The sequence below is a fragment of the Budorcas taxicolor genome, chromosome 1 (assembly GCF_023091745.1).
Source record: "Budorcas taxicolor isolate Tak-1 chromosome 1, Takin1.1, whole genome shotgun sequence".
Taxonomy (NCBI): Eukaryota; Metazoa; Chordata; class Mammalia; order Artiodactyla; family Bovidae; genus Budorcas; species Budorcas taxicolor.
Window position 1 is genome coordinate 221,247,914 of NC_068910.1, and position 25,019 is coordinate 221,272,932.

The 25,019-nt window shown below is 46.1% G+C and overlaps 1 protein-coding gene across 1 annotated transcript in view; it reads right to left on the minus strand.

Moving 5' to 3' along the window:
* The window catches only part of EFHB (EF-hand domain family member B), a 58,366-nt gene extending 39,027 nt beyond the window's left edge, over positions 1-19,339 (minus strand). Inside the window, 4 exon segments of the mRNA XM_052643942.1 lie at positions 1,543-1,723; positions 2,738-2,881; positions 4,095-4,157; positions 18,443-19,339. Of these exon segments, the coding sequence (XP_052499902.1) occupies positions 1,543-1,723; positions 2,738-2,881; positions 4,095-4,157; positions 18,443-19,339 (1,285 nt within the window).
* Positions 19,340-25,019: the final 5,680 nt, after the last annotated feature.

Consider the following 25,019-nt stretch of genomic DNA (forward strand, 5'->3'; position numbering starts at 1 on the left):
AAACAAACCGTTAAGAATATTGGAAGGTGGTCCTGCCCAGAATAATCCTGTAAAGCAGTACTTCTCTTTTGATGTAGGAACCATTACACCTATTAATACACATACATGTGTTCTGGAGCATTCCTTTTATTACATATATAAGTGAGTACTTTTCATATTAAATGAACTAATCTTAGATAGCAGTTGTGGTATAAGTACGGTAATTCTGTAATGCTCTGTCTGCTTAAATACAATTTTTATTCCTATTTAAAAGGAAAACAAGATATTTTACCTCTTCTAAAATACATTTTAATATTTCAAATATTAACAAATTTTAACTTTATATGTGATACAATAAAGTACAACTGCAGATTTTGCCTTCCAAGACAAAGGCATAATTTATCTCCAGAACGGATACTACTATGTGAACGAAAAAACACCCTAATGGACCTTTTGATAAGAAAGATAAGGTTCCCGGAGCAAAGCCTCAGCGGGTGCAGAAAGACAAAGAGAGAAGCACCTCTCTCAGCAGAATGATAAAAATATGACAGAGTTTGAGGTCCCCTGTAATGATATCTGGAGGGGGAGCGTAAGGGACCTAAAAAGGCCGAAAGTGAGAAGATTTGCAGGACAGCACCGGAGAGGGCAGGAGGCAGGGAGGCACAGGAGAGACGGCCTCTGACTGATCGTGAGTCACGCGTGGAAATACACGCGCCACCCCCTCTCCAGATGAGAGAGGAGTCTGCCGTGGCACTGCCTGTTCGCTTAGTAAGCAGGTACACATCGTGGACTGGTATGAATGAGCGTCGTGGGCAGCATTCACCAAACTTATCTGTTCCGCGGCCTATTGTATGAAACCGAGTTCCATACAGAGTTGAGAGTTATACGCAGACCTAGGGAACAGACGAGGGCGAGGGCTCTGGGGGAGGGAAGCATTGGGCATTTCGGCTTCGCAGATGCGAGCTGCTGCAACAGGATAGGTAAGGAGCACAGTCCTGTTGCATGGCGGCGGCGGCGGCGGCTGCGTCCCGTCAGTCTCAGGCAGCTGTATGCAATCTCCCGGGATAAACCACAGTGGGAAAAAATACAAAAAAGAATGTGTATGCATGCATAACAGAATCAGTTTGCTGTACGGCTGGAATCCACAGAACATCTGTACATCAACTGTTCTTCAATTTAAAAAGAAATTTTTTAAAAAGAGTTGAGAGTTACGAGCATATCAGAGGCCTTGGTGGAAACAAAACCCATCAGCAGGTGCCCGGGGGGAAGGAGGGCAGCCCTCTCAGCTGGTCCCAGCATCGGCGTTCCTGGGTCTGTTTCCTGTCTCTGCACCGTCTCTGCTCTGCGCCCTGAACCTCTTCTCCAAACCCTGAGCTCACTGCCTGAACACACGGCCTTGATGCACTGGAAGGCCTCTGGGTGTAAGGGTAGCTTTCTTGCTATGATCCTGTCTTTCATTCTTGACATCATCTGCACCAGCACTAAATAAACCCCAACAGGATACCGAATCCCATTTTCTAAGAAAACATTGTATCACTCCCTCCCACCGCTTACTTTCTCTACCTCTGACGATGGCCGTCCCAAATGTCGTATTGAGTATGTCCAGGCCTTTAGGCAATCCTGGTGTCTGATCGTGAGATTTTCCTAACGGTGCCCGTTGATGGCTAAAATATACTGACTCCTTTTTATCTTTCATTTTCTGTTGAAACGTTGTTATAGGCTGTGGGTTGATCAATACCTTTGCCTAAAGAAGTCATACAAAGCAAAGATGTAACAACCAAAAAAGAAAGAAAGAAATCTGAACACTGAAACTCAACAGCCCGGGAGAAGAGAATACGACAGCGGAAAAGCATTTCGTGATTGTTGCCTCGGCTCACCTTCAAACCCACCATCGGACTGGGACCGTGCAGCTTAGAAGTGTCAAAATGTGACTTTTCACTGAGGCTACAGTGTTCACGAGGGCAGCTCCCTGGTTCCGCAGCTCGAATATTCCAGAGGAGTGGGAATGACGAGAGCCCCACAGGCTCCCTGCAGGTGCAGGAGCCGGCCTTCTGCCCCGGGACTGCCCTTTCAGTCCGGAGCAGATAACACGGAGACCCGGCGTGCACACAGCTCACGCACCAGCACGCGGACGTCTCCAGCAGCGGCACCCAGCCCCTGTCCTCGCCACGCTCTAACGAACCTTGGCAGCACCTCTCTTTACCATCAAAGTGCGAGTGTCAGTGCTCAGCCGTGCCCGACTCTGGACCGGGGCTCTCCAGGCCAGAACACTGGAGTGGGCAGCCTTTCCCTTCTCCAGGGGCTCAAACCCAGGTCTCCCACACTGCAGGCGGATTCTTTACCAGCTGAGCCACCAGGGAAGCCGAGAATACTGGAGTGGGCAGCCTAGCCCTTCTCCAGGGGAGCTTTCCGACCCAGGAATTGTTCGCCAGGGGATCTTCCTGACCCCGGAATCGAACCGAGGCCTCCTGCATTGCAGGCGGATTCTTTACCAGCTGAGCTGTCAGGGAAGCCCACCCCTTTTTACCGTGGGAAAATGAAGTGCGGCTCAGCTTGTATCATCATTCAAGGAGACAATACGCAGTCTGGGGCTTACAACGTTGACTTTCCCGCACTCACTGTCTTGCCTACTGCTGCTTGGAATTTTTTCATTAAGAGCAGGAAGGAGGTTGGAAGCGATGATTTCACTAGCACTTCGTTTGTGCTTTTTCCACCTTGGAAGTGAATAACATACAGGGAAAAACAGAAGAGAAGTTACCGGTATCGAAATTTTCGATCTTATTCCGTGTGTCAAGGAAGGTGCGATTTGGGGATCATTTGCTCTGCCGTAAAATACTCTTTCGGCTCCAACGGGTGGATATCTGAAGTTGAAAAATTTTTTTGCCTCAGGTGGGGTCATTAGCTGTCAACAGTGAGAGAAGAAAATAGAATCAAGTACAGTTGATTGATATCAGCAAGACTGATCTATACCAATCAACAAACATCTTTCATTACATGAGTATAACAAGTACCTGGGGAGCTCCAGCACCCAATAACAAAACATCTTGAAAGTTGTTTAATGGAAATAAGCAACATATTTTTAAAGTTATATTTAGCTGCAGCAGCATGGATAGACCTAGAGATTATCACACTAAGTCAGAGAAAGACAGATATCATGATATGCCTTATATCTGAAATCTAGAAAAATGATAAAACGAACTTATCTACAAAGCAGAAACAGAGTCACAGATGTAGAATTATGGTTACCAAAGGGGAAAGGAGGTGGAGGATAAATTAGGAGTTTGGGATTAACATACACACACTGCCATGTATAAAACAGGTAAACAGTAAGACCCCACTGTATAGCACAGGGAACTCCGCCTTCATGGGAAAAGAACCCAAGAAAGCATGGTTAGGTATATATATATATATATATTTAAATGATTCACGTGGTATAGGTACACACATATACACATATATATACATGATTCACGTGGTATACGTACACACACATATACATATATATAGATGATTTACGTTGCTGCATTCCTGAAACTAACAGAGCATCATAAATCAGCTATACTCTAATAAAAATAAGTCATATCTAGAAAACAACCAGAGAAGGCAATGGCACCCCACTCCAGTACTCTTGCCTGGAAAATCCCATGGATGGAGGAGCCTGGTAGGCTGCAGTCCATGGGGTCACTAAGTCGGTCATGACTGAGCAACTTCACTTTCACCTTTCACTTTCATGCACTGGAGAAGGAAATGGCAACCCACTCCAGTGTTCCTGCCTGGAGAATCCCAGGGACGGGGGAGCCTGGTGGGCTGCCGTCTATGGGGTCGCACAGAGTTGGACACGACTGAAGCGACTTAGCTTAGCAATAGGAAGTATTTAGGTTAGGAAGAATACCACAGAAGACTCTTTCCAATCTAAATAAATGGAAAATTCCAGTAGTTTTCGTAGAGCTGGAAATCGTAAGCCTGGGATTTTCATTTCCTCATTCACACTCAACAGAAGGTCTTATAGTAAAAAAAAGAGAAATCCAAATGGACGTTAAAGTCATGCAGCTCTCACAAGAAATGTTGGACGTGTTTATCTGAGATTCTCACAAGTGCGTACTGAAAACACTCACCCTGGGAAAGTTTTCAGTCAAGCAGTTTGCAGCTCTGTATCCAGTCGGAAGAACTTTCCCTGCCTAAGGAGAGAAAAGCAGTAATAGGTCTTTGTGAAGGTACAGGGAGGGTGTTTTGAAGAAAGCAATGTATTTCCAATTTGGCCTATGCTTCTAACACTTCAACTACTTAACACAGTTAAGAGAAACAGGAAAAACGAATACCAGATCTAAAGCCATCCTGAGGTGTAATACAAACATCAGGTGCTATGTATATTTTGAGTTTACTTTTTTTCTTTTTTGGCAACCTGCTAAGGTACTCCGCTCTCGGAAATCCCTTGCCACACTTCACAGGTTAAGTATCAGCTGTCCTATCATCACGGGCTTCCCTGGTGGCTCAGAGCATAAAGCGTCTGCCTGCAATGCAGGAGACCTGGGTTCAATCCCTGGGTCAGGAAAATCCCCTGGGGAAGGAGATGGCAACCCACTCTAGTACCCTTGCCTGGAAAATCCCATGGACGGAGGAGCCTGGTAGGCTATCGCAAAGAGTCGGACACGACTGAGCGACTTCACTTTCACTTTGTTATCATCAGTGCACTGGGACTGTGACTGAATTCAAGCTAAACACAAACGATCAGCATTTCTGAGTATGCATGCGTGTGTTTGCATTACGGGTATATTTCCGCCGACACCCTAGCTTTTGATCTATGAGAACGTGTCCCCCCTGGCCAAGCTCCTTCTGTGAATGGTCCGAACCTCACTTGGCTTTGTTCTAATCTGGGTCTTATCTCCTTCTCTTGCCCAAGCAAAGATTATAACTGCTCATTCCCAGCCATGCATCTCGTATCTCTTTCCCCTTTATCATTTCAAGGCAGCTGGTAGCTATTTTTACAAAGCATAAGTTTCTCTTTAAAAAGCCGAGAGAAAGAAAGTTCCCGTAAGAGTGTTCTAGGTCTCTGGAGGGGGCTGGGGAGAATCCGTGAAAAGCAGAGAGGCTGAGAGTTGGGTGGAGGGATGACTGATTAGATAAATGAGGGATGGCTGGGTGACAACATAGACACATGGATGCAGATGAATAGGGGGAAGTGTTTTATTATGCTGAACGTTAACTGCAGAATTCCTCTTAGAGGGAGAACCAACAGAGATTAAGAGAGTATCTTGGTGGCATCTGAGCACAGAAGAGGATGCCCACAGACATGCTCAGACAGAGGATTTAACTGCTTGGCCAAAGAATGAGGCTTCCTCCTGGCTCAGTGGTTAAGAATCCGCCTGCCAATGGAGGAGAGGCAGATTCTATCCCTGGGTGGGGAAGAGCCCCTGGAGAAGGAAATGGCAACCCACTCCAGTGTTCTTGCCTGGTGGGCTACAGTCCATGGGGTTGCAAAAGGGTCGGACACACCTGAGCAACTAAAGCAACAACAACAAATGGAAGCAAATAGGAACTCCCGATGGGACAGACTAAGGAAGGATTAAGGGAGATGACCAGTAAGAGTGAGAGGAGGCTTGCCTGATGGTCCATGGTCAGGCTCTGTGCTCCCAACGCAGGGGCACAAGTGTGATCCCTTGTTGGGACGCTAAGATCCTTCATGTTGCATGGTATAGCAAAAAAAAATAAAACAGGAAGAAAGAAGAGAAAAATTGAGTGGAAAGTGAGCAGAGAGAAAGATGAAACAGTGAGGTCACAGGCCAGGAGCCCAGGATGAGAACTGGCCAGTGACACGCAGCCCAGCCTTAACGCCAGACCTGGAGTAAATTCTACTTATAACAGCACAAAGGGAGAAGAGTCCTGTGTGAACAAGGAGAGGGACTGTGCTCTAACTTGAGCTGAAGAGGGTGGGGAAGAGAGGAGAGATGTGTGACCTTTTCCATTTCCTTTAACTTTGAGATACAAGTAATTTTTTAATTCAGCTGGAAATTATAAGAAATCCCAGTGGTATCAGAGAACATAAAGTTTCTCTTACTATACATGTTACGTAAGTGCCAACCATTCTTTTAAATATTTAATGGAAAGCTTACTTCATAAAGCTGGGGATACCCAGGGCAGCTACTCTCCAGATGACAGACGATTAGAGAGACAGAAGGAAGGACGGGCGGACTGACAGGCCCATCCGTCCACGGCCTGAGTCTGCTTGTCCCTCAACCACTTCCCTTCGAGAGTGTGACAGCAGATATTCCAGGTTTCCATCATGCAAACATTTTATTGGGCAGAAATACCCTCGATATTCCTCCCAGAGCTGCCCACTTGGAAAGCAGTTTGACTCCAAATCAGTGGCTATAATCAGGTTTGGATGTCCTCAGGTCGTTTGATCGGGGGCACAAAGATTGGCGCCATCATGTGTGATTTCCGTCTGCGGAGTCATCATAATACGTGTGTCCACCTCCTCCAGTCAGGGAGCTCTTCTTATTTCCGTTGTTCTCAAGGATGACTGCTCATCAGCTTGCGGTACGAAGGATGCAGAACTCGCCACCCCAAATGAGCCTCTTTGGCATAAGCATTATATTGAACCGATTACTTTAATAAATAGCAGACGTGAGGAAGCTCTGAAAATGGGGTAGAAGTTGCCCTTTTATAAGGATTGCATGCATTTTACAAAAGACATCACTGTAAACATGTCTCCTTCTCTGTATGAGGAAGAGAAGTTTGAATCTAAATGTCCAGAAATGCTTATCAATGGAGAAGATACCAATGTAAGCTGTGTAATACACCTTATCCTTGCTTACCACACTTTCCCTGGTAACCTGCTATAGCTGGCCTTCTTTTTGCACTAATTCTTTTTTTTTTTTTCATAGTTACATGAGCTTTTTTTTTTAATTGAAGTATAGTTGATTTACAAGGTTGTGTTAATTTCTGCTGTACAGCAAAATCACTGAGTTATACATATATATTAAAATATTATTTTCCATTATGCTTTATCACAGGATACTGAACATAGTTCTCTGTTAACATCTTTCTTTGTCTTTAGCTAAATGGTACTTAAAGTGGTGGCTTGAGCCATCTTGGGGTTACTCAGTTTTCCTGGGTTTTTTCCGTGTACATATGAGGTATACATGTTAATAAATAGGTTTGTCTTTCTCTTGTTAATGTCTTTCGTCACAGAAGGTTCTAGCCTAGAAGCCAGAAAGGTAGAAGGAAAATTATTTTCCCTTCCCTATCGTTTCTCTGTCAAGTTCCAAGATGTGAATGTACCCTTTTCTTCATAGCCTGCATTTTGAATCTGTGTATTTGAACAAATCCCAAACATACTCCCCAAGTTTGGTGAAAATCTGTTGTGTAATTTTTCATGTGGTGCAGTTAGAGACAAGCAAAATGAACTTTTGTCTTCGTTGTATAAACTGCTAAATATGCAACAATAGGCAAATGGTTAAATAAAATGTTACTTTCAAATGACATGCTATCATGGAATGGTCTAAAATCATGTATATAAACCATTTTAAATGTTCACGAGACAACATCAATTCTAAACAGCAATATAAATCTGTATTGTACAAAGTCACAGACGCGCGTCTCATAACACAGCGACAAAAAGCTGTGAGCTGTGACTGCCATTTCTGAGTGGAGGCCTTTTTTATTGTTGTTGTTGTTCAATCACACAGTCGTGTCTGATCCCATGACCCCCGTGGACTGCAGCACACCAGGCTCCTCTGTCCTTCACGATCTCCCGGAGTTTCCTCCAATTTATGTCCATTGAGTTGGTAATGCTATCTAACCACCTCACCCTCTGCCGTCCCCTTACCCTTTAGCTTTCAATCTTTCCCACCAACAGGGCCATTTCCAATGGGTCAGTTCTTCACATCAGGTGGCCAAAATATTGGAGTTTCAGCTTCAGCATCAGTCTTTCCAAAGATTATTCAGGACTGATCTCCTTTAGGATAGACTGGTTGGATCTCCTTGCAGTCCAAGCGACTCTCAAGAGTCTTCTCCAACACCAAAATTCGAAAATATCAGTTCTTTGCTGCTCAGCCTTCTTTATGGTCCAACTCTCACATCCATACATGACTGCTGGAAAAACCACAGCTTTGACTAGAAGGACCTTGTCAGCAAAGTGAGGTCTCTGTGTTTTAACACACTGTCTAGATTTGCCATAGCTTTCCTTTTAAGGAGCAAGTGTCTTCGTTTCATGGCTGCAGTGGTGAACTTGCACGTGCTTTTATTTTCTTCTATGCTGTTTTCTCAATATTTTACTATGTGTTGCTGTATTAAGCAAAAGAAAGCGATGAGGGGTTATCAAAAAGTTATTAAGCAAAAGAAAGCGATGAGGGGTCATCAAAAAGTCTGTAAACAATATCAACTAGAAGGGAAACAGCCACAAGAGCGCTGGAAATAAAAATGAGCATGAGGCGCACGCAGAACCGGGACAGGGTGCAGGAGCAGGGACTTCCCTGGTGGTTCCGAGTCTGCGAATCCACCTGCCGATGCCGGGGGCACGGACTGCAGCCCTGGCTCGGGAAGACCCGCGCGCCTCGGAGCGGCAGAGCCCGGCGCCTCAGCTGTGCAGCCACACGCCCAGCGCCCGTGCGCCCGGCAAGGAGCGGCGCCGCGGCCAGGGAGCACCCCGCTCACTGCCCGCAGAGAACGCCTTCGTGCACCCACGGAGAGCGGGGCAGCCAAAAACAGACTGGGAAACAGGAGCAGCTGCGATGGCCCGCTTGAGTTCTCCTCCCCAGCTCTCAAGGGGGAGGCCTCAGCTGGTACTAGTGATCCCCAGCCCGAGAGATTGGACCATGACCCACTTCGAGACTCTCCCTTCAGCCTCCGGGGCACTTGCTTCCACGTCTAGGAGACGTCTGTGACTGCACCCTCCAATCCTCTGCAGAATGTTTATTTAGACTATCCAAATACCTTATGTTCTGTTCTAAAATGTCCTCCCTTCTTCTTCGGCTGTTCTTTTAAAAGTTCCAACCTTGTCTTACAAGTGCAACCTCTTATTTCTGGACTAACTTTCCTGTGGGCTTACCTTTTCCCTGTTCTGTCTGGGGTTTCTGCTTGCTTGTTTTGGCCCCTCCCTTCAAGCTGGCCTCTGATCCTCACCCAGTTTACGGCTCCCCAGAGACGGCTGTGTTACAGGGCTTGTTGAGTCTTGGCCTTTCCTGTAAAGTGATCAGATGATGAGGCTGCCTTTATCTCAGTAGAGTCCCCAGTGTCTTTTTTTTCCTCTAGGTTGTTCAGAATTTCCAGAGAATAGTAACGGTGGTAATCCGATTGTAAAGCACAGCATCTCTGTTGGACGCTGTTCTCGGGGCTTGCTTCACAGAAGGAACGCTGCGCTTTCCCTCAGCGAGCAAACATGGTCAATTTGTCCACCGACTGGTGGGGTCAGCTTGGCCCCCTAAAGAAGTAAAGGCTGCTAGGTTTCTCCTTGGGAAAGTTTGTCATCAATAATTATCCTATAGAGCCAATAAACAACAAGGCCCTGCTGTATAGCAGAGAACTGTACTCAGTATCCTGTGATAACCCGCAATGGAAGAGAATGTAAAGAAGACTGCATATATTTATAACTGAGTAACTTTGCAATAAAGCAGAAATTAACACACTGTGAATCAACTATATTACAAACTAAAAAAAATATTCTTTGTAAATATCCAGTCCCTCACTAAACTTGGCACTCCACACGGCATGTGGGATCTTCGTTCCCCAACCAGGGATCAAACCTGCCCCCTCGCCAGCCCCACCTGGCCACCCCTGCAGGGGAAGGGCAGCTTCTTAACCACTGGATCACCAGGGAAGTCCCTAAACTGTTACTTACTGTTCTAACATCTGCTGATGACTCTTGTCTAAACCGTGACTACTGTGATGGTTGCCAAATTGTCATTTTTTTAATCCCATCATTTCATCTACATTTATTAACCGGAATTAAACTGAAAGGAAACTCTCTTTCCTTACTATTTATTTAATCATTCACATTTTTATATCAGTATTAAGTGCATGGATTTCTATTTTATTCAATGGCAATTTTTAACTGAAGTAGTTGATTTACAATATTGTGTTTCAGGTATACAGCAAAGTGATTCAGTTTATATATATATATATATAAACTATTTTCAATTCATAAAATGCTTATGAATTTCAATTAATAAAGACATTTTCAATAAATGCCTTTTTATATATAAATCTCCCTTCATTGTTTCCATAATAGGTTGTTACAGGGCACTGATTCCAGCTCCCTGTAATCAGCAAGTCCTTGCTGGCCTGTCTTATGCCTGCCACTGTGTGTATCTGAATTCCGTACTCCGAAGTTATCCCTCCCCGCTTCCCCTTTATTCAACGGCAATGGTACTGAATGCTCAGAGCAGGATAGTTTGGTGGAACCCCTCCAGGAGCCCGTTCAGACTTGCTTCTGCACCACTTTGACATACCTGCAATATTCTTTGAGCGTTTTCTTACTTTTGGGCTCTCAAAAGTGCTCCAAGTTCATATTATAATACTCCAGCCCTAGAGTCCTGATTCCCCCAGAGTCCTGATTCCCTTTAATAGAGAAAGATGTTTAGAAATCAAGATCCAGGTGCTGGTGTGCTCATTGCTACGAGATAAACATTACTTCTAGATCCTCTTAGAGGGTGAAGCTAGTAAATGTGTGATATATGCACACCCCCACACACTTGCCGCTGTATCAGTTCTATAATATTCTATTTAGTTAAATGTATCTAGCTTAGATACTGACAAGAATACAGACATAGATAGAGATATAACCGTAACGTGAGCTTAGTCGCTTAGTCGTGTCTGACTCTGCAACCCCATGGACCGTAGCCCACCAGGCTCCTCTGTCCACGGGGATTCTCCAGGCAAGAATACTGGAGTGGGTGGTCATGCCCTCCTCCAGGGGATCTTCCAAACCCAGGGATCAAACCCAGGTCTTCCACACTGCAGGCATATTCTTCACCAGCTGAGCTACCAGGGAAGCCCTATAAATAAATAAAGCTCTATAAACGTAGAGCTATCTAGATATAGATATGCAGATATACCATGAGTTTCCACTGATACCTCCAATTACAAGTCACACAGCAGGATTCCTTCCACCTTCTCCTTTTTGTATTTGTGACTTTTTTCTCTGCCAGTGAGAAGCCTGACTCCTACCATCCTGTCTTTGCCTGCCTGCTCAGGCTCTCTGCGTGCAAACAAGCTCCCAGCCCGCTGACCAGCTCCGCACTCCCTCCTCGCCACACCCAGGCCACCTCACTTGGCCACCTCGTCAGTCAGCCCTCAAAACACAGGTTTCAAGGACTAAGTCCCCCTCTCACTTCATGTCATTGGTTCCCAAGATTCAGGTCAACTCAGGAAGGCTGATGGAGAAGGCAATGGCACCCCACTCCAGTACTCTTGCCTGGAAAATCCCACGGATGGAGGAGCCCGGTGGGCCGCGGTCCATGGGGTCGCAAAGAGTTGGATACGACTGAGCGACTTCACTTTCACTTCTCACTTTCATGCATTGGAGAAGGAAATGGCAACCCACTCCAGTGTTCTTGCCTGGAGAATCCCAGGGACGGGGGAGCCTGGTGGGCTGCCGTCTATGGGGTTGCACAGAATCGGACACGACTGAAGCGACTTAGCAGCAGCAGCAGCAGGAAGGTTGATACAAGACCACTTTCAGCTGTGAAAGATCCAGCAGCCCATAATCGCTCACTCTCCGAATGCAGGGTAGGCTAACACAAAGGTCCCATCTCTCCCTTGGTCAAGGTCACTGTTTTACTCACAGATGTCCCTAACTCTGAACAGCTCATCAAAGAAGAGGAGTGATAGCATCAATCTTTCTGCCCATTAGACCCTGAACCCATTATGCAAATGAAACCATCCACTTCTGAGAATTCTGCCCAAATTGGCTCTTTGCAAATTCAGACAAAAATTAGGAGTTTTTAAAAACTTTTCATTTCTGTATTTATTTTTGGCTGTGCCGGGCTTTCCTCTAGGTGCCGTGAGGGGCGTCGCTCTCTAGCTGCGGCGCAGATGTGCCGCTGCAGCGGCTGCTCTGGTTGCAATGCTTGGCCTCCCGGCTGGGCCTGCAGTGGTTGCAGCACGTGGGCTCAATAGCCGCAGTTCCTGGGCTCCAGAACACGGGCCCAGTGGTTGTGGCTCAGGGGCTTACTTGCTCCTTGGCATATGGGATCCTCCTGGACCGGGACTAAACCTGCGTCTCCTGCATTGGCAAGCAGACTCTTACCAGTGAGCCACCAGAGAAGCCCCGTGCCTTTTTTTTGAGTACCAGGGTTTGCACAATTATCGGGCTCTCGTAAGATTTACAAATGGGTAACCCCTTTGCCTCTACCCACTCCCTGAATAGCTGTCAGGGGCTCCCCTTGTGGCTCAGATGGTAAAGAATCTGCCTACAACAAGTGAGACCCAGGTTCAATCTCTGGGTCAGGAAGATCCCCTGGAGAAGGGCATGGCTACCCCCTCCAGTATTCTTGCCTGAAGAATTCCATGGACAGAGGATCCTGGCAGGCTACAGTTCATGGGATCGCAAAGAGTCAGACAGGACTAAGCAAGCAACACTCTTACTTCCACTTTCTGTTAGTGTAGAGTGAAGGGAAAAGGCATCTCTTTGCCTGACGTTTACCACAGTGTAACAGCATCGGTTTGTTGGTCACAAGTCTCTGGATTTTAAGAGTGTTTTGAACACGGGGTACTGAATTATTTCTCATCTTTGCATAGCCCTAGGAAAAGGCAATGGCAACCCACTCCAGTACTCTTGCCTGGAAAATCCCATGGAAGGAGGAGCCTGGTAGGCTGCCGTCCATGGGGTCGCAAAGAGTGGGACACGACTGAGCGACTTCCGTTTCACTTTTCACTTTCATGCACTGGAGAAGGAAATGGCAACCCACTCCAGTGTTCTTGCCTGGAGAGTCCCAGGGATGGTGGAGCCTGGTGGGCTGCCGTCTATGGGGTCACACTGAGTTGGACACGACTGAAGTGACTTAGCAGCAGCAGCAGCACCACCTAACATAATGTCCAGCCATTGCAGATGACAGAATCTTTTTAAACTTTTCTTTGAAACGTTCCTTCCTTTCTCCTCTTTGTACGTCAGGGCTCAGTGTACTTGTTGCTCAGGACAAGCAGGCCCCGGGAGTCTCGTAACCTGTCAGGGCAGACCTTCGCCTGCAGCCACAGGACGGGAGTCGTTACAGAGACGCGTGCCTCCTCCAGACGCTGGAATGGCCTGACAGAGCGGGTGTCCTCAGGGGCTGGCTTCAGCAGGCTCAGCAGCTAGACTTTTCCATCTGAGCTGTCCTCACTGCCAAACTTGGACATGGGTCTTGACCCCACCCATATGCACTTCCTCCCTGCTCTGAGGCTGGATGAACTCAAGGGTATCAAATGCTTCCCCATCCCCCCCTCGGGGAGCACACTGGGGATCCCCTGTCCTTTTCCTTTCAGCTACATGAGTTCTACAAAATCTGCAGGAAGTAGACACTATGCATAATATCTGAACTGTCGCGAGTGTAAAGAAAATGGAACTAGGGAAGGCTTCCCAGTCCTTTTCACACACTAGCATGGCCCTAACACCAAACTTGGAGAAAGACGACACAAAAAGGAAAGCTCTGTCCAGTTGGACTGCAAGATCAAACCACTCCATCCTAAAGGAAATCAACCTTGAATTTTCATTGGAAGGACTGATGTTGAAGCTGAACCGTCAATACTTTGACCACCTGATGCGGAAAGCTGACTCATTAGAAAAGACCATGATGCTGGGAAAGATTGAGGGCAGGAGAAGAAGGGGACGCCAGAGGATGAGATGGTTGGATGGCATCACCAATTCGATGGACATGGGTTTGAGTACACTCCGGGAATTGGTGATGGACAGGGAGGCCCGGCCTGCTGCAGTCCATGGGGTCACAAAATCAGACATGACTTAGCAACTGAACAAAAACTGATACAAAAACCCTAGTAAATATCTGGGAAATAAAATCCCAAAGTATATTATAATAATAATATATCACAACCAAGTAGGGCTTAGCCCAAATATATGAAGATGGTTCACTATTAGAAAATTAACCATGCTAATTCAGAAAAGATATATTTCAACAAACGCTGAGAAAGCTCTTCATAGCTTAAGCTCTATTCCTGATTTTTAAACATACTTAGCAAACTGGGGCGGAGAAGGCGACGGCACCCCACTCCAGTACTCTTGCCTGGAAAATCCCATGGATGGAGGAGCCTGATGGGCTGCAGTCCATGGGGTCGCAAAGAGTGGGACACGACTGAGCGACTTCACTTTCACTTTTCACTTTCATGCATTGGAGGAGGAAATGGCAGCCCACTCCAGTGTTCTTGCCTGGAGAACCCCAGGGAAGGCGGAGCCTGGTGGGCTGCTGGCTCTGGGGTCGCACAGAATCAGACACGATTGAAGCGACTTAGCAGCAGCAGCAGCAGCAAACTGGGGATGTATATTACAAATATAATACTTAATGGTGAACCATTAGAATCATTCCCATTAAAGTCTGAAAAGAGACTTTCTGTATTGTGTTATTGATCATAGGAAATGTAGTGAGATAGGAAATTAAAGTGAGAATTGTAAACATCAAAGAAGGAAAGACCATAGAGTCAGTGTGATTGTCTACCGAGTAAATCCAGAAGAAATAGTAAGCAATAAAGACCGATCAGAGTACGGCAAGATGACCAGATGTAAGAATTTTTTTTTTAATGAAAACAACCATATGAAACAGCATTTAGTCTTGTCATAAATCAAATAAATTTGAATTAAAACAATGCCTTACAAATCATTATTAATTTTTAAAATTCAGTAGTACAATCTTACAGGAAGTGATTTGGCAATAAGAACCAGAAAAAGATTCATCCTTTGACTTCTCCTGAGACTCTATCCTAAGGAAATACTGTAAGACATATAATACCTAAAGAAGTTCATAGACTATTTTTACAGAAAAACAGTGGGAAAATAATATTTTGTCCAAAAAGAGAGGGAAGGAATTGGCTAAAGAATCACAGATCAACTTAAAGAAAATTTTTTTTATCACTAAAAAATTCTTTGAGTTCTTTGTAACAACTCTGAAAATGTATTAAATAGTAACAAGTGAAAATAAAGACAGTTTTAATGCTTGCTGTAACAACTACATGAATTTGGAGAAAAATGTTACAGGAAGTATAGTACAGTCAAGAACTCAGATTCTGTTTTTATAGCCACGCCTCATGGCATGTGGGAAGTTTGTTCCCTGACCGGGAATTGAACCTTCACCCCCTACATGGGAAGGGTAGTCTTAACCACTGGACTTCCAGGGAAGCCACAAAAACTTGTCCCCTTAAATTGGAAGGTGTGGCTTCAAATCCTGGGGTTACCACTTCTTAGCTGTAAGACTTTGGCCACATTACCTAATTGGCCTCATTTTCATCACCTGTAAGAGCTGATCCCTGCAAAGCAACATGAGTAGCAATGCAGATAGAGTGAAGCCAGCAGTAACTGTTCATTCACGTGGATGCAATGACGTGCCAGTAGGCTTGGTGTTATGGTAACGAGATTGTGCGTGTTTTCATTCCTGTGTTCTCAATTTTCCATGTTATTTCTTTGTTTTATAGTGAGAGTAGGTATTTCCATTTTTTTAAGGTTTTTTTGATGTGGACCATTTTTTTAGTCTTTATTGAATTTGTTACAGTGCTGTTTCTGTTTTATGGTTTGGCTTTTTTCATCATAAGGCGTGTGAGATCTCGGCTCCCTGGCCAGGGATGGAGCCCACACCCCCTATATTGGAAGGCAAAGTCTTAACCACTGGACCACCAAGGGTGTCCCAGATATTTTAATATTTACACATGTATTTTTAAAGGAGCCTCATTTCTAGTCTTAGCTCATCTCTCCTCCTGTGATCCCACTTTCACTCCCCCCTGCCTACGCAGGGTCTGGTTCCGCTCATCACCTCCTTGGAGTTATCTCAAACTCCCCTCCCGACTCACTAAATAAACGTATCCCTGAACGGAATCTTCACTCCATCCCCGTCACTGTCACACTTCTTCAGGGGAAAGAAAAATTCACGATATTTTCTCTAATTCTAATTTCACTCTTCAGTATATTGGAATCTGAATTCTAACAATGTCCCTAGTTCCCTTAATGTTCAAAGCTGGTTTATCTTTATTCTATTTCCCCTATCGCAGACGTTTTTAACACTGCTGGTCACTTTCTCCTTGAAGCTCTCTTCCCTATCCTTTCACATTTAGAAAGGAGGATGTGAAAGGTAGGAGGAAGCAGGGGTTTTAGGATTGCCTGTATCGGAAACCGGAAGCTGGCCTCCGCTCCTACGTGAGGTCGGGTCTGAAGCCGTAGCCGGCAGAGCCCATCCAGAAAGGAGAAGCAGGCACGGCCAAGTGAGAAGAGGGTGGCTGGGGAAACCCAACAAGGGAACCAGAGAGTAAAGGGGTCAGAGGCAAAAGAACGCCCTGAGCCCCAAGGGGAACAGAAGTCTGCAGACGCAAAAAGAGAAACTTCTGCAGAATCCCTGTGACCAGTTCAGCGAAACGGCGTTCTCCGGTCTCCCCTTTATTCCCGGAACATTTTAAGGATGCTCCCTTTCTGGTCCTCAATACCACCTTCTTCAACTCACCTTTTCCTTCTATTCCACTCGCTCATCCAGCCCTCCTCCTATTTATCCAACATATATTTACTGAATGGCCACTATAAGCTGGGCATTGTGATATGCCATGAAGCTATGCGATAAATACGAGAAAATCCTTGTCCTCAAGAACTGGCGTAGTTGGGACGTCTCTGCTGACTCAGTGGTTAAGACTCCACACTTCCACTGGAGGAGGAGCAGGTTCGATCCCTAGTAGGGGAACTAAGATCCCACATACCACATGGCAAGGCCAAAATGTTTAAAAAATAAAATAAAATAATTACCTAGCTGACTTTCCTTTTCCTGACGGTCTCACATATTCCCCAAGGTTCCTGCCCAGATCTTCTCGTCCCACCCCCACCCACGGCTCCGGCTGTCTCCCTGGCTGTTTCATCTGGCACCTGCAGACGTCTCACACTCAGGACCACAAGCTCCAAGGGTTCCCCAGATACTCATGGGCCACCAAACAGGAAGATGTCTCATTATCAACCGAGAATCTCCTAAGTTGTCCATCAACTTCCCTGCCTTTCACCACGTAGATCCACAACCAGATGGCAATTCTTAACAATATCCTCTCCTAAAAGCTTCTCAGAATGGCTCTTTCCTATCCATTCTTTCTAACTCTGCATTAATTTCAGGCCATCATTACCTTGAAACAGCCTAACTATCCAATATCTTTCCCTTCCAGTCCACCATTATTATTGATAACATCTATATCTTTACAAAAAGCAAATTGTATTTATTTCCTCCCTCATGAAGACCCACCATTGCTCTCTACCCACACGTTTTACTCCCACATTGTGGACCTTTCCATTTCTTCTTCATCTCCTACCGCTATGCTGGCTAAACAGAATTGCTTACACCTCCCAACTCAAGAAGTTTTGGCCATGCTGTATGCCGTTCTCGGCTCAAGGTGCCTCAGTCCTATTTCCCATCTGACAAATACTGACACATGTTTTTAAGGACTCAGTTCAGGTGCTCAGTCATGTCCAACTGTGACCCCATGGGCTGCAGCACGCCAGGCTTCCCTGTCCATCACCAACTCCTGGAGTTTACTCAGACTCATGTCCATTGAGTCAGTGATGCCATCCAGCCATCTCATCCTTTGTAGTCACCTTCTCCTCCCGCCTTCTATCTTTCCCAGCATCAGGGTCTTTTCAAATGAGTCAGTTCTTCGCATCAGGTGGCCAAAGTATTGGAGTTTCAGCTTCAGCGTCAGTCCCTCCAGTGAATATTCAGGACTGATTTCCTTTAGGATGGACTGGTTGGATCTCCTTACAGTCCGTGCAGGATCTTAATTCTCCAGCCTGGGGTTGAACCCATGACTCCTGCACTGGAACGGCAATCTTAACCACTGGGCTGCGAAGGAAGTGCCCCAACACCTTTCTAAACAAGCTCAAGTACTACTGGCTCTGTAAAGACCTTCCCATCTCCTCCAAACAAAACTGTCTGAATTTTCCATTGAGCTCCATGTTTACAGTGTACCTCTATTAAGGAAGAATCACATTTGTTTTCTACTCATATAGACATCTATATAATATTTGTTTAGTTATCGTCTTCAACATTGGAGTGAGAACCTAAACCCACAGGGTAGGGACCACGCGCTTTTCAATTGTTAGTGCCCTGGACCCAGCATAATAGTCACAAGTCTTAACTGAAAGAGCAAACAAGTCACAGAATGACGAATGGAAAAAGAAAAATGTTTCTGAAAAAACCTACATGAATACTAGGATACAACATGCACTTCAGAAAGAAGATTGAGAAGACGCAGACTGAGGGATGCAAGTCAAAGAAGGAAGGGGAAAGTGTTAGGAAAAACTTACACTTGGCCAGCAAGGCATCCGATCAAAAAATTTCCCGGAGTATATGGGTCTGATGGGGTCTGGAGGCTCTACTCCCGGCTGAGTGTTCTCAGCCGCCCTTTGCTCCTCAGGTTGTTGGGCCAGCTGGCACTCAGAAGGTTCTATCACCAAGCCCATCTGGGGCTCCTCTGGGCGGGTGAGCCCCATGTCCACCTCCACAGGAGGCGCCGTCTCTGCGCTGGGCTTCATCACCACACAGGCGGACTCTCCTCCCAGTGCCCCTCTATGCTCCATCCCCAAAGCAGGTAGCTTTCCCACTGGCACCACGAACCCTTCAGGGTCACCAGTCACAGGACATCTCCTGCCCCCTGAAGCCTGTGGACTTCCACACGTCTGGCCCATTGGAGGCTGTGTTACCCTTTCCGGACAATACCCTGCCAGAAAACGCTCCTTTTCTAAACCCACTCTTCCAGGCAATGCACTCAGAGGAGGTTTTGTTTCCTGTGAGGCTGAGACCCCGTGGACTCCTAAATTACTCCCATCCACGAAGGTCCTAGAAATATTCTGTCTTTTCAATCTCAGTTCAAGCCCCGTGCGCGATGGAGATCTTATTTCTGGTGATGCCATCCTCTCCTCATACGTCTTACTACATGGGACATCTTCTCCTAAGCCCACTCTGAGCCCCAGCTCCGTGGGAGATGTTGTTCCCATGAAGACTCTCCTCTCTTGTAAGTCATCCTTTCCTTCCGGGGCGAGTCCCACCTCCATGCTCAGGGGAGATTTCCTCCCAGACACCGTCATTCCTGGTCCAAGGGCACTCATCTCTGAGCGGTAAGCTGTACCGGGCTAGAGGGGAGCTCCTAACCCCTTGGAGGGCCCCAACCCTTTGGGGGACGGCACTCTCAGAAAAGAGCACATCTCCACCCCGAGTCCCTGCCCCTTCAACACCTAGCGGGGATCGCAGGGAAGAGGAGACAAGGTCTGTTTACCCGGTTACCTGGGAAACGGGGGCGGGGCTTGGAGTGCAGCTCTGTGCGCGAGCCACGCCCATCTCTTCCCTCCTCTCTCTTCCCCCATCTCTCCTCTTTCTTACTCCCTTATCCTGGCCTCCTCTCTTACCCTCTCCTTCCACCCCTCTTTAGTCGACTGGAAGGCAAGAAAATTACTTGAAATATGTGGTTCTGGGCTCTAGAGCAAATGATGCCCAACATCTCACAAGGCGGTCCCCTCAGGGTGGATTCGGCCAGGGGTCTCCTCCCCGCTGCGGGCCTGTTGACTTCACTGGTGTTCAAGGAATGAATAGCCCTCTCTGGTGGTGAGCACCAGTTTTGCGTCCTGGCTTGTGAAAGCACCTGCAAACTGCATGTAGTTCTCTCAGTGCTTAAGAACTTTAAAAAAAAATCTGTGAAGTTGTGTTTGGCAGCTGTGGTAAGGACCATCTTAAAAGTGTGACTTGCACTTCAATACGGAGAAGGCAGTGGCACCCCACTCCAGTACTCTTGCCTGGAAAATCCCATGGATGGAGAAGCCCGGTAGGCTGCAGTCTGTGCTAAGTGTCGGACACAACTGAGCGACTTCCCTTTCACTGTTCACTTTCACGCACTGGAGAAGGAAATGGCAGCCCACTCCAGTGTTCTTGCCTGGAGAATCCCGGGGACGGGGGAGCCCGGTGGGCTGCCGTCTATGGGGTCGCACAGAGTCGGACTCGACTGAAGTGACTTAGCAGCAGCACACTTCAATAACCATACTTTAAAGAGCATTTCAAGTAAATATATTGAAGCTTGGACTGAGTTCTGCAATAATGCATGATGGATTTTTGATTTATTTAGGATCGTTGTGCGCGGCGCGTCTCCAGGTGCCGTGAGCGGGGTCTGCTCTCCCGTGGCGATGCGAGGGCTTCTCACCGGAAGCGCTTCTCCTGTCGCAGAGAGCGGGCTCCAGTGCTCAGTAGCTGTGCTCAGGCTTAGCCTCCCAGAGGCATGTAGGACCTTCCCGGACCAGGGGTGAAACCTGGTGTCATCTGCGATGGCAGATGGACTCCCAGCCACTGGACCACCAGAGAAGCCGGGAATATTGGATTTTAAAATAATGTGGCAAACTCAAACTTACATACGGGATTTTCTTTAAACTCTTTCAAGTTTTGATGAATATGTATTTGAATATTTGCCATGTTCTACAGATACTAGGGGCTTCTACATATACATATACATCACTGCATATACCGGTGGCTCTGCTGGTAAGAATCTGCCCACAATTCAAGAGTCCTGGGTTCGATCCTTGGGTCAGTATTCTTGCCTAGGAAATCCCAGGGACAGAGGAGCCCGGTGTGCTACAGTCCACGGGGTCCCAAAGGAGTCGAACACGACTTTTCAACTAAACAACCACAATAAGGGATAGATAACCATTGAGTAAACCAGTGAATAAGGTCATTTCACAAGATAAGTGAAGAGTGTTACGAAGAAAATGGAACACTGTGACATGGAGGGAAGCCCCTTTAGAATCAGCAGGCTCAGCAATCCCTTGGCGGGCAGCACTGAGCTGAGGCTACAGGATGCCCTGCAAACACACAAGCTTTTGAAACCTGACCAGCTCAGGTTCCCACCTTTTCTCACTGCCTTGCCACCAGGGCTACAATTTCTTCTGTCAGAACTACCTTTCGTTTTTTCTCCAAACTGTCCCAGTTAAAAGCAAACGTTACCATTTATCACTGTCTGTGCAAAGAGTCATTCTTCAGCTACACAGTCAAGGGAAGACAGATTTCCTGGAGGAGAAGGAAGAAGACATGGAGTGTTGTGGGTGGTTGAGAGATGCAAGGTACTGGGAATTCCCCAGTTCGTGTTTCGAGATTTGGGGGCAAAGGGAGCCTTTGAATGCTGTGCTGAGTTCTGTATGACTGTATTTAGGCTCTATCCTTAAGAAATTTTATCAACTGGTAGGATCTTACATTTGATACAAAAATGTATCAAATTATCTGTCCTCCTCAGGTATCCTGGGTTAGGGGAAAAAAAATCACAGCATATGTGAGTGGTAGTACAAGGGCAAAGCTTCACTGTGGCATTTCCAGCTCTCCAAAGTTACCACTGCATCGTAGAAGACCAGCCACTGAGCAGCACTTCCCCAGGCAAACATTACGGCTAAACTATAAAATACTATGGAATGCATTCATGAATGAAGTGAGGTGTGTTTTTTTGGCCATGGCCTGTGGCTTGCTGGTCTTAGTTCTCAGAACATTGAACGCGGGCCTCAGTAGTGAAAATGAGGACTTCTAATGACTAGACTGCCAGGAAATTCCCTCATGAAGGAGGTGAGTTAATAGACAAAATTGGTAAAAAGAAATGAATAAGGAAGCAATAGCCTAGAACAATGATGGGGAGTTCCTTAACAATGAATAAATTTCGGAATCCATGTATTACCTGCGAGGTCTTAAGTCAGATGTTCAGCATTGCAAATGTAATTAAACTCAGGAGTTCCTTGGCAGTCCAGTGGTTAGGACTCGGTGCTTTCACTGCCAAGGGCCGGGTTTGATTTCTGGTTGGGGAACTAAGATTCCACAAGCCACACGGCACTGCCAAAAAAAAGTAATTAAGTTCACAAATATTTTGGTGGTCCCTCTTATATCAATCAAAGTTCCTCTGGGAGGAACTGAAATCATGAATAAATTATGGTCCTGGCCTTTAGGAACCTTAAAATCCTAATGGGAATGAGAGCCTAAGGAGGAAAGTCTAGGCAGACACTTTCTAACCATAAAATAAGGCAGACAGATATCAGAACTACTATAGACTGTAAAGTACCATGAAATTACAGGAATAAGATCACTCCAGGAAAACAACCCTCAGATGCCACCCAAAGGAGCCTGCAACCTGGCCAAGGCGAGACCTGAGTGATGAGAGGGCGTGACGTTCCGGCCGCAGAGAAAAAAGTGGTCAAAGACGCCAGAACGGAAGATGGCGGCACTGTGGATCACAGAGAAGATTGGTATGATTAGGGCACAAGGCGAGTTCTGGGAGGAGGGGGCACTTACAATGAAAGAAACATGGGCTGGGACCAGAGTTGAAGAACTTTGCTAAACTCTGTTTAGCAGCTGAATGTTTCTGAGTAGGAGTGACTGGCGAAGGGGTAAAGAAAGGATTGGAAAAGCAGACGTATGCATTAACTCCGGTTTCTATGAACATTATCATGGCCCAGGCTTTGGGAATATAGCTCAGATTTGGTGATTAGAGAATTTTGGGTGATAGAATGGACATGAAGAGCTGAAAATGATTCTGCTTTTTCAGGTCTAGGTGACTGAGAGGCTGTGAATGCCAGTCATCAAGCAGAATCGGGTTTCAGATGCATAGCTCTCGTTTTGGACATACTGTTGACTTGCCAAAATTAATATGACAAATCCCATTTCCTGATTCTTCCCGGGACTGTTCAACAGGTATCACCATGACTAACACACCATATTGGAACCGCCCCTGGGGATAAAGTGCCACAGACACCATTTACACATGACACATAATGCTCTCGGGTTAGTAACTGGGGAGCTGATCTGAAAGACTGGCTGCTCAAGGATTCAAATTACCTTCATTGCAAAATGTTGCCTGAGCACCCACAGGGTTCGGTTCAGTTCAGTTCAGTCGCTCAGTCATGTCCGACTCTTTGCGACCCCATGAATCACAGCACGCCAGGCCTCCCTGTCCATCACCAACTCCCAGAGTTCACTCAGACTCACGTCCATCGAGTCCATGATGCCATCCAGCCATCTCATCCTCTGTCATCCCCTTTTCCTCCTGCCCCCAGTCCCTCCCAGCATCAGTCTTTTCCAATGAGTCAGCTCTTCGCATGAGGTGGCCAAAGTACTGGAGTTTCAGCTTTAGCATCATTCCTTCCAAAGAACACCCAGGGCTGATCTCCTTTAGAATGGACTGGTTGGATCTCCTTTAGAATGGACTGGTTAGATCTCCTTGCAGTCCAAGGGACTCTCAGGAGTCTTCTCCAACACCACAGTTCAGAACCCACAGGGCGCCTTAGCCCAGATACATGCATGCGTGTGTGCAGGCTTAGTTCCACAGTCATTTCCAGCTCTGCAGCCTCATGGACTGTAGCCCACCAGGCTCCTCTGTCCATGGAACTTTCTAGGCAAGAATATTGGGGTGAGTTACCATTTCCTACTCCAGGGGATCTCTAAAATAAATATGAATACAATACAGAGATATTATCATTAATAAATGACACAAATACAATAGTATGATTACTGCAAAAGATTCTATATAAAAATATCATGAAGTTATAGTTCACAGAAAACAGAAACAATGATTGACCTCACCCCTATTATGTGAAAAAACGCACACCAAAAAGTGCAGAGATCAGTGTATGTAAGAATGGCAAAGATCCACAAGCGTGACACTACCTCAAGTTGGTGAAACAGGGTAACAGACATTTTGTGCATTGCTGGTTGGAGGGCAGTGTGGAAAAACGTGTCAGAATTACAAAGTATGTGATTTTAACAGCAATCAACTGGGAGAAATTTGTTACAGAAATACATGAGAAGTGACTTATCAATGAAATTATTCACTGCAGCACTTTGTTGCTCTTGTTATTCAGTCGTGTCTGGCTCTTTGTGACCCCATGCACTGCAGCACACAGGCTACCCCGTCCTTCATCACTTCCCAGAGCTTGCTCAAGCCCATGTCCATCGAGTCGGTGATGCCACCCAACCATCTCATCCTCTGCTGTCCCTTCTCCTCCTGCCTTCAATCTTTCCCAGCATCAGGGTCTTTCCTAATGAGTCAGCTCTTCACATCAGGTGGCCAGAGTATTGGAGCTTCAGCTTCAGCATTAGTCCTTCCAATGAATGTTCAGGGTTGATTTCCTTTAGGATGGACTGGTTTGATCTCCTTGCAGTCCAAGGGACTCTCAAGAGTCTTCTCCAACATCACAGTTCAAAAGCATCAATTCTTTGGCACTCAGCTTTCTTTATGGTCCAACTCTCACATCTGTACATGACTGCTGGAAAAGCCATAGCTTTGACTATACGGACCTGTCAGCAAAGCGATGTCTGCGTTTTAATACACTGCCTAGGTATTAGATTTTCTTCCAAGGAGCTTCCAAGAAGCAAGTGTCTTTTGCTTTCATGGCTGCTGTCACCATCCTCAGTGATTTTGGAGCCCAAGAAAATAAAATCTGTCACTGTTTCCATTGTTTCCCCATCTATTTGCCATGAAGTGATGGGACCAGATGCCATGATCTTAGTTTTCTAAATGTTGAGCTTTAAGCCAACTTTTTCACTCTCCTCTTTGATTTTCATCAAGAGGCTCTTCAGTTCCTCTTCGCTGTCTGCTGTACAGGTGGTGTCATCTGCTTATCTGGGTTATTGATACTTCTCCCCGGCAATCTTGATTCCAATTTGTGCTTTATCCAGCACTGCAGCACTAACACCCCAAAATATGAAACTGTGCAAATCCGAAACTAGAACTGTTAAAACTATTGATATGTTTCATTCAATAGACTGCTGATATAGCCAAGAAAAATGAGGACACTGTTCATAAAATGATTTAAAAAATCAGTGTATTTTCCAAGATGGCCACAAGATTTCATGCATATTCTTGTTAAAACA